Genomic DNA, 9,456 nt, shown 5'->3' with positions numbered 1-9,456 from the left:
ATGTCTCGCCAGAATAGCGCTCGCTTTCCATCACCCACCGAGATACTGACGAGACTGTCAAAAAACCCTCGCTTCGCCATGTCCTTGGCCATCAGAAGCCCTTGCCATGGTCTGTTGGGATCCATCGGCTGTAACCACTCCCAACACACCTTCAAAGCAATGCTCTAGATTGTCATGTTTTTGATGCCCAGCTTGCCTACTCATGTGGCTTGTAGACGTTGGGCCAAGCCACCATACACTATCCTCCGGCAAGGCGACCCCCTCTCTCCGATCCTTTTCTGTGTTCGCCATGGAGGTTACAACAGAGAACATATGCCTCAGTAGCAATCAAACTTGTAGTCTTGGATGACGGTTGGGCCACCATAGTTCACCATGGCAATTAATAGCATTGAGAGATTTAGCCACTAAAGTACGTGCGAAGACTTGCACCACAAGACAGGATCGGAGCCGAATACCTTTGCTTGATATATCACCGTGAAATTGATGTCACTTTAAAAAGGTCTTACTACACAAATGACAAAGATAAAAATATCATCCCTGGTTTGTAGTGTCAAGAGTGAATAAGGGCAGATGGTGAGCGGGATTCATGAGGATAGTGGCTACATTTCTTTCTCACATGAGAAGCATGATGGGAAAGCCATAGCGTTATTTTTATAAATGGAAGAGCAACAAATCTTCTTTCGAAAACCAGTCATTTAGATTTATTATATTGCACGAAAGCATGACCATCCTGGGCTTTTGTGAGAATGTGTCTGACTTACGGGGGTAAAGTTAAAGTTCCCCCGAATTGACGTAAAGTAGTAGTAGGAAAATAAAAGGTAAGAAAAAAGGCGACGATTTCTATCCCTTCGCTCTCGCGCAGTCCGACAGCAAGTGGGAGCTACGCCTACTACTGATGAACTCGCCCCCCTCTTGTCGCGCGCGCGGCCGGCCCTGATCCCAAAAGCCGGTAAGTTTCCTCCCTCGCCCAATCATCTTTCCGAGTCCCGAGCTGGTGTTCTTGCGGAATCGGTTGCGATCCAGCTCCCTCAGCGCCGCGCCGCCGACCTCTGAAGCTCCGCTGCTTCTTCTCTTGTATTTTTAGCTTTTTACTGGTCCTTTCGATGCCTTTTTGAATAGATTGTTTTTTCTGATGTTTTCGTCCTGATTGGTGATGAGTATTATGACCTTTGTGCTCGATTTGAACCGATGAGTAGCAAAGATCGCATGTAGTTGGTTTCTGAGTTCCCGCAGCAAAAAAGTAGAAACATACCACTTTAGTCTTTAGATTGATTCATCCAATATCCGATTTCTTCACCGGTCAACTTACTTTAGAAATTAGCTATTTTCCTAGGTGAATCTTCTGGATAACTTTTTCCCTTTCTTTCATCCTGGTGTGCCAGGAGAGGTGGAGTCTGTAGCTTATTTCCTGAAATGTTTTGTATTTATTTGTTGGTTCACCCACCTCGATTTTTTTTTGTTGGTTCATCAGTTTGGTTCCTCCGTATTTGGTTTGTTCTGGGTTCAGTTGACAGCTGATCAACCAACTTATCACCTTCAGTCAGGCCTTGATCTTATAATATTAGCTTAAATTTATTAGTACTGGATAGGGAGCAAAGATGTACCAGGAGTTGGAAGTGTCTGCAATTCTCACTCACCTGAGGCAGAGGAATCAAACTGAAAAGATGCACACTATGCTAACTTGTGTGTTGCTCTTTTCTTAAAAAAACTGCCGTGTTGCTGCTGTTTCCTTATCCCCTCCATCACTGGTAGTCCCTCTCATGTGTCATTTGGATTGTTGGTATTGGGAATATAAGTGTATGGAAGAATCCCATGTGTAGGTATTAACTAGGGGATGTAAGGAGATGGAGTAATAAAATGTGATCTGAATATCTCCTTCCAGGGGCGGGGTTGGTGGTGCTGTTTAAGGTCCACATATGTATCTCCCAGGGTACACTATTAAGGACTAAATTTTGGACTAAAATTTTGTCTTCCAATATTAATCTGTTAGGTCTGATGTAATTCCTATTGCCTTGCACCAATCAGGCCAACAACAAAATGCTACCCCCTTGCACTAATCTGTTAGGTCTGATGTAACTTACTGCTGCTTTCTTTCTTTGAAGCCTATTTGGAGGTCTAAGATCTTGTTAATGTTCATCTGGAGATAGCATGTGATGTCTGAACAACAGGACCATGCTAGTAAAAGCTCTAGCTCAAGCATCAGCACCAGCACTCAGGAGAGCGAGGAGGAAGCGTCCGTAACTATAGGTAGCCTGCTCGCCCAAGCAAGGAACAACAGTGGGCGTCGTCTTGGGAAGCGCCTCTTGCATTTGGGTTCAATCCCGGTAATCAAGAGTCAATCTACGTTTGTTCGTCTTTTATCTTTTAGTAGTATTTTTTTCTTGAGCTTTACTTCTAGCTGAGTCATAATTACCTCTATGAATGTTCTCTCAAGTTTGAACTGAACATAATTTGTCGGTGTAGTACTCAGTAGTAATAACGAACATGCATTATAATTTTGAACTTTGAATTGTGAAATGAAATAATAGATCTGTTGGTGTCCTTGGTTATATAATAGTAAGCTTCTTCTAACTTTAATGGAAAAATTACTAATACCCTGTTTTTACTAATACCCTGTTTCATGGCAGCACACCCCTCGAGTTAACGGAGAGATTCCTAACGTTGACAATGCAACCTTGGATCATGAAAGGTTGTCGGAAAGGTAAAGGTCGGATCTCCCCGCTCTCTCCACTTGAATGAACATCATCTTGCAGAATGAATCTTCCAGAACATATGTACTATTGCATCTTCTTATTTGGTTGCATCACATGTAAAGTCCATTTAGCTTTACCTTTTATTTTGACAGGTTAGGGACTTACGGTTTGGCCGAGTTTCAAATAGAGGGAGATGGGAACTGTCAGGTCTGTTTACATGTTTACCCAAAACAAATTGTAGGAGACTTTCACACAAATTTTTATTCCATTTCTTGAAGATAACATGGTAATTGACCTATTGTTACTTCTTCTAGATGTTTCCATTTTTATAATCTCACTAATAACCAATTTAAATAACAAAAGATAATTGACCAGTTAATCTGGATAAGTCAATGCTTTGGGAAAAGCATGGGTCGGGGTTGGAGTTCTTCCCCTGTCTCTGTTGTTGAGAATAAGATGTGTTTTGCATGTTTCGTTGCAAAATGAAATCGGGAGGAGGAGCTCCCCAATCCACACTTATTCAGAGACATAGGATTACTATCCAAATTAATTGGGCAACTCTCTTGATACAGTTTCGAGCTTTGGCAGACCAGATTTTTTGCAATCCTGATTATCACAAACAAGTCAGGAAGGCAGTCATGAAACAGGTAGTCTGTGTTCGCCTAAACTCATGGACATTCTGTAGTAATATAAATATATCCATTGATCACATTGCAGTCTTGATCGTATAATTTCATTGTTATGTAACTATGCTGAAGCTTTGTCCCTGAATTTTAGCTAAAGGAATTCAGAAAACGCTATGAAGGCTATGTACCAATGGAATATAAGGTGTACCTGAAGAAAATGAAAAGGTTGCGGTTGAGCAAAGATAAAGCTGCTTAAATTATCATGTTCACTGGCGTTATACTAGATTTCGATTATATTCATAGCTTCATGTGTATGTTTTGCAGATCTGGGGAATGGGGGGATCATCTGACCTTGCAAGCAGCTGCAGACCGGGTAACATGGCACTTCTAATTTCAAGATGGCTGGATAGTTTCTGCAGTGCTTCTACATAAACATTCTCGTGGTTCCTGAAACTGTGAATATAGCTCAAACACACAAAAAAACTTCTATCATTGTCCCATACCATGCAAATCCTTATTTCCATATATGAAATATTAAGTGTTTTTGTGTAATTGTTTCACTAGTCATGATAAGTGGTTTAGCATTCCTCGTCTAAGGTTCCTGAAATTTCTACCAGAAGTTAAGTGTTTAGTAATGTATTCAGGTTTTCTTCTGTGGTAATGCTTCTCTAGTTCTCTTGGACTATTATGTTCTCGTCGGTATTCATTGTCATGGCATTAGCATTGTCATTTACTCGTGCTTTAAATTTTCCTAACACATTTCTCCTGTTATCTCTACTTTCTCACAGTTTGGTGCCAAAATTTGTTTGGTGACGTCATTTAGAGACACCTGCTTAATTGAGATAGTCCCCAGGGACCTGACTCCCACAAGAGGTGAGAGCTGAGATGCTCCGATGCTTACATATTATTTTCGCGGACATTTATCTGGCCAGTCTCTTATGCTATTGCTATAATCCTGTATTCCAGAGAGATTTCCCAATCCACGAGGGCGTGTGTAGACACAACTGAATATATATGTTATTTAATCCTTCCATGGTACATGTTTCAGAGATTTGGCTGAGCTTCTGGTGTGAAGTACACTACAACTCCTTGTATGGAACTGACGGTGAGTGCTTTACTTAACTGGTGGTTTGATGAACCACCAATTTGTTACATTTTACAGGTCATTAAATTTTAGAACCCCTTCCACTTCCACTTTTTTTTTTTAGAACCCCTTCCACTTACACTTATTTCTGTATTATCCAGTCAGCGGCAAGTTCTAACTTTTTAATTAGCCCCTGTTCTGTACATTGTAGATATCCTGACCCGCAAAACTAAGAAGAAGCATTGGTTGTTCTAGGGTGGTTCCAACTTCTGAGGAGCTTCTCTGTGTAAGCTGTTCTTCTCTCTTCAGTTCGGCGGGGGTCTGCAGTAGTACTACTAACGGCTTGCTACCATGGCCAACATTGTAAAATCCAGGTTGAAGCTCTGCTTGGAACGCATATGAAGGACACAGCCATGAAAATATCCCGCGTCCCTCGAGCTTGCTTAGGCTTATGAGCTAATGTACAGTAAGTTTCAATGAGGATCTTTGCAGCTTTAAGCTCCATGAGTTGTGTTCTGCGTTCCCTGAGCTTGCGTAGCCTTATATGAGCTAATGTACAGTAAGTTTCAATGGGCCCTGCAGTCTGCAATGAGGTTCTTTGCAGCTTTAAGCTCCATGGTTTATGTTCTATATAGTACACATGGTTTTTTTTTCATTTTCTTTTTATAAAGAGAAATTTATTAACTCGAATGTCACATCAAAAGGAAATAACCACATAGTGTTCACTCCCAGCCTCAGCATAACGAGATGCGCACAACCCTTACAAGACCATTACAATCTGGTAACACGAATTTTACCGACTCAAAGTTGCAGCAAGCACGGTGATATAAAACCATAAAGAGTTTACCTGGCCTTAATTTGCATGATGAGACACATGTAACCCTGCAAAGCCATTACAGTTGGATGACAGAATTCTCATTCTTCGCACGCTTACTCGATCTGTTGCCACCAATTTGCATCTTCCCTTGCATGGTTCAAAGCCTTATGATGATCATCACCTTGATCCCAAGCCTTGGGCACAAAATTGTCATCAGCCTTGAAGTCTTCCTTCTCAAGGGAGTACTGTAGCACATAGCTTTGGCTTTCCACCACAACAGCATGACTCGAAGGAAACACCTCCTTGCTGAGCACCGCAACCTGAACGCGGATGATTCCACGGCGGCGAAGACAGATCAAGTCCACATCCTGGGTCGACCCGACGACGGAGCCAACAGCCCATAGACCCAGGAAATGGCGTAGCGAGTGCGGCACCCCTTTGACGTGAACCCAGACGACATGAAGATCAGAAGAGGAGGGGATCTGCTCACCTTTCCACTCGGTGATGTTCAGGGCCATGCCAAGCGATTGCAGAAGCACATTGCAGTTGTTAACTCGCTGCAGTTCCTCCGGAGATGGGAAACCCACCAGGAAAGCATTGTCACCGTGAGGGAGAGCTTCCCACCTCCATGAACCCGTGAACGGGACCATGTTCCTCATTAGGTCTTCGACCAGGCCGGCGGTTGGCTTGCCTTCGGTGACCGTGACTACCGCCGTGGGAGGCGCTAGATCGAATCTCCACACGGACTCGGGAAGCTGGAGGAAAGCCGAATTTTCACAGCCGTAGCCACGGAGCATCGCCCTAGGCCTAGGGACCTTCAGAACTGGGCACTGCGACATCCTATGGTTTGTGTTGTCGCAGATGAAACAATAGAACGCGTCAGCACAGTCCATTGCGGCCGCGGCCGTAAGCGCCGGCGACGCAGACCGAAGGACAACAGGCCTGCTGCTGCGCCGGAGAAGGTAGTGTGAGAGAACAGAATTGGGGTGGGATAGTTCACAATTGGTGCCTTCCCTGCCATTTACAATTACAACCATAATGACCTCAATCAGCTATAAACGGGAGGCTCAAGATATGGTTTAATTGCACCAATATTGTAGGATATTCGGTTGCCTAACACAACCCCCCCCCCCCCAACTCTCCTCCCTCGTCGCAGCGGGAGATTAATGGACGGTGAGGCTATACCGAAAATCCAGAAAATGGCACGGTGACGGTAAAAACACGGTTGATCAATGTTGATGTGTTTGGTGCGCTGATGCTGAACCGAATTTGTAGACATGTAGATGACGCTAACATTGTCACAAAACACGACGGTGGCCCGAGGGAGAGGTCAAATCCCAGGTTTGATATCTGTGTGTCTTATAAAGGCGAAATATTTATTCAGTGGGAGGCGACTTTCTTATCGACAACGAGGCGCCTGTCGTGACTTCGTCAATGTCAGATATAATCCGTCGGCTCAGTCTTCCGGAGGTGCTCATAGGAGTAGGATTTGCGTGTGTGCGTTCATAGAGGTGAGTGTATGCACGCGTATGCTAGTGTGTTTCTAAAAAAAGTAGTGGTAGCTAGGATGCCGCAATAATAAGGGCTAATTGCATGGGACATACACAAACTTGTCCTCGACGTGCAAACACACCCAAAAACTTGCAAAATGGGGGCAGGTGGTACACAAAGTTGTAAGTCGGGTGCAAACAGCCCCAAACAATCCGAATTGCACTGTTTGGAGGGACACGCTGACAGTTGGTGTATTTGCAAAAACCTCCCCGGATTCATCTGAATTCACAGAAGCCCACGGCCTATCTCTTTTAGTCGCGCGACATCGCCACTGCTTCCATTAGCGCCGTCTTTCTCGGCACGATCACGGGGTGACGGCCGCGCCACCACCGATCCATTAGCGCCGCCATGCCGCCGCACATACGACCGCTCTTCCTGGAAGAAGCTCCGGACTATGGTACGGCTTGTTCCTCCCCCCTTCTTCCTCCCCTGCTGTTGGTTTTTGCCTCCGTTTCTTCGTTTTCCGCCATGGCCGTGCGAGCTCGTTTCGTCGGATCGAAGTAGGGTTTCATTGAGATGGTTTAGGTGATGAATTAGACAAGGTTTTCCCGTAGTTGATGGAAGGAATTACTCATCTGTCGCGCAATCTCAGTTCATCTCGGCAGTTGGTTTCTGTTTTTCTGGCCATTTTTTCGATTTGTGACAGATGATGATTAAGAGTGTAATAACTGATTGTAGACGGTTAGTGACGTTTGTGGGTATGTAATCTTTGATAAAGTCACAAATTTGCGGTAGTAGAACGTGTAGGTTGATTGGACGAAGCTGCACAAATTTGCTCTGTTTTTGCGAAATTCAGTTAACTGTTAACTGAATTTATTCAGAGACTTCAGACTGAATTTATTCAGAGACTACAGATCAGAGCTTACACACTAACACATAGATCAAGGATTACAACAGTACCTATTACACATTGGCTCATTATTCATAGGGTCACACATTCACACATCTAGTTCTTGCTCGACTTACCATGGATGCTTTTCTTCAGCTTCTTTGCAAAGCTCTGCAACTTCTTCTTGATGCGGCACAAAATGAGTCCAGCAGTAACCTCTTGCTCTAGGTCTTCCAAATAGCAGCTACAGCCTTCTTGCTCCATCATGGCTATCTTATTCCTCTCTTTTGTTGCTTCCCTCTCCTCAACACTCCTTCTATGATACACTATCACTTCTTTCTCTCTGGTTGGCAACTCTCTAGCACTACTGCTCCTACTGAACTGAGATTTCTTTCGGTACTATCGCTCCTCTTGCCCTTCTCACTCCAGGAAAATTCCATGACTGAAGTAGCAAATGTGTTGTGTACGGGCATATGCATTCACCATATTTATAGTGGAAGAGGCAGGATGTAGACAATGTTACACAAGGCAAACAATATTTCATGCAGTGAGAATATTCACCATAATTGCATAGGACAAAGGCATTGATAGTTCAAATCACTGTCACTTTTTAGATTCCATGCAGTGAGAATATTCTTGAGACTTTGTTTTCTATGTGCAGGTAACAATGAGACTTTGTTTACTGTCGAAGTTGAGCACAATGGATTCTTCTGTGGCTTGGGAATGTACAATTTCTGTTACATGCAGCCAACAGTGGAGTATTGGGATGATTGCAGCACAGAAACTTGGTCAATTGAGTGGATTGATCAGTTGCTTCGACAGATGGGGTATGAGAGGAATGAAAGCATGACAGTATACTGGTGCCTGCCTGATAAATCACTCACTGATGGTCTTGTGTCCATACAGACAAATGCAGATGCAATGCAGATGAGTAATGATGTAGGCCCTACTTGTTATACATTGTATGTGTATGTTGATCACACAAACTTTCTCAAGCACACCAGGCCAGGTTTAATTGTGAGACTAGATGGGAATGCAGATGATGGAAATGCAGAGGAGGGAAATTCAGAGGAAGGCAATGCAGCAAATGTCAATGCACCAAATGGAAATGCACCAAATGGAAATTCAGAGGAAGGAAATAGAACAAATGGCAATGCACCAAATGGAAATTCAGATGAAGGAAATTCAGACATTGTAGATGATTCAGATGGCAGTGCTGATTCAGATTTCATGGACAGTGACTATGATGCAGCAGATGGTGATGATGATTTGTTCATCGACAATGTGGACCTTTGAAGTATAGGACAACAATGAGCACCAAGATGTTGATGAAATAGAAAATGACGCAGCTCTAATTGAGGATGATGATTTGCAGCTAACAGCTGAAATGGAGGGACATTTGCATAACAAGTTCAAGGTTTTCAATGCAGCTGTTGACATGAAAAATCCAGAGTTCAAGATGGGAATGACATTCAGTGATGTGAAGGAACTCAGAAATGCATTGCAAGCATACATCATAAGAAACAGAGTCCCTGTTCATAAGATAAGAAATGAGCCAAAAAGAATTGAGGCAGTGTGCACAGAAGGTTGCACTTGGCATATAAAAGCTTCTGCTGACAGTAGATATGGTGCATTCACAATCAAGCAATATACAGGTCATCACACTTGTGAGAGGGGGTTTGAGGTGAGGGCATTGACATCAAAAATTTTGTGTGACACATTTATCACTGAATTTGTTGACAACAGGAGGATGGATCTGCAGAGCTTAGCTGCTAAGGTGCAAAGGGAATTTAATATGTGCCCCAACAGATGGAAATTAGGTAGGGCAAGGAAAGAAGCATTGCTGCAAATACATG

The 9,456-nt window shown here is 43.4% G+C and overlaps 1 protein-coding gene across 3 annotated transcripts; it reads left to right on the top strand.

The window, feature by feature from the left end:
* Positions 1-855: 855 nt before the first annotated feature.
* On the top strand, positions 856-5,058 carry LOC124700441 (OVARIAN TUMOR DOMAIN-containing deubiquitinating enzyme 11-like). Of its 3 annotated transcripts, none has more exons than XM_047232579.1 (11): positions 856-949; positions 2,103-2,324; positions 2,628-2,701; positions 2,846-2,900; positions 3,266-3,340; positions 3,471-3,544; positions 3,644-3,692; positions 4,108-4,192; positions 4,368-4,424; positions 4,615-4,689; positions 4,778-5,058. In XM_047232579.1, the coding sequence occupies exons 2-10, from the start codon at positions 2,154-2,156 to the stop codon at positions 4,656-4,658; spliced, it is 684 nt and encodes a 227-aa protein (XP_047088535.1). In that variant the 5' UTR covers positions 856-949; positions 2,103-2,153; the 3' UTR covers positions 4,659-4,689; positions 4,778-5,058. The 3 variants fall into 3 exon arrangements, with proteins under 3 accessions (XP_047088535.1, XP_047088541.1, XP_047088530.1); XM_047232585.1 differs by having other exon boundaries at positions 4,763-5,058; XM_047232574.1 differs by having other exon boundaries at positions 4,615-5,058.
* The last annotated feature ends 4,398 nt before the right edge of the window (positions 5,059-9,456 follow it).

This window comes from Lolium rigidum, chromosome 1 (genome assembly GCF_022539505.1).
Source record: "Lolium rigidum isolate FL_2022 chromosome 1, APGP_CSIRO_Lrig_0.1, whole genome shotgun sequence".
Classification (NCBI taxonomy): Eukaryota; Viridiplantae; Streptophyta; class Magnoliopsida; order Poales; family Poaceae; genus Lolium; species Lolium rigidum.
The sequence above is the reverse complement of the archived record's forward strand: the minus strand, read 5'-3'. Positions and strand labels throughout refer to the sequence as shown.

What these genes read in the sequence shown, in the direction of transcription:
- LOC124700441 (XM_047232579.1), top strand. Translation starts at nt 2,154, where the DNA reads ATGTCTGAACAACAGGACCATGCTAGTAAAAGCTCTAGCTCAAGCATC. An exon ending in GGAAGGCAGTCATGAAACAG is followed by an intron (nt 3,341 to 3,470) that starts GTAGTCTGTGTT and finishes CCTGAATTTTAG; the next exon opens with CTAAAGGAATTCAGAAAACG. An exon ending in TACCTGAAGAAAATGAAAAG is followed by an intron (nt 3,545 to 3,643) that starts GTTGCGGTTGAG and finishes TATGTTTTGCAG; the next exon opens with ATCTGGGGAATGGGGGGATC.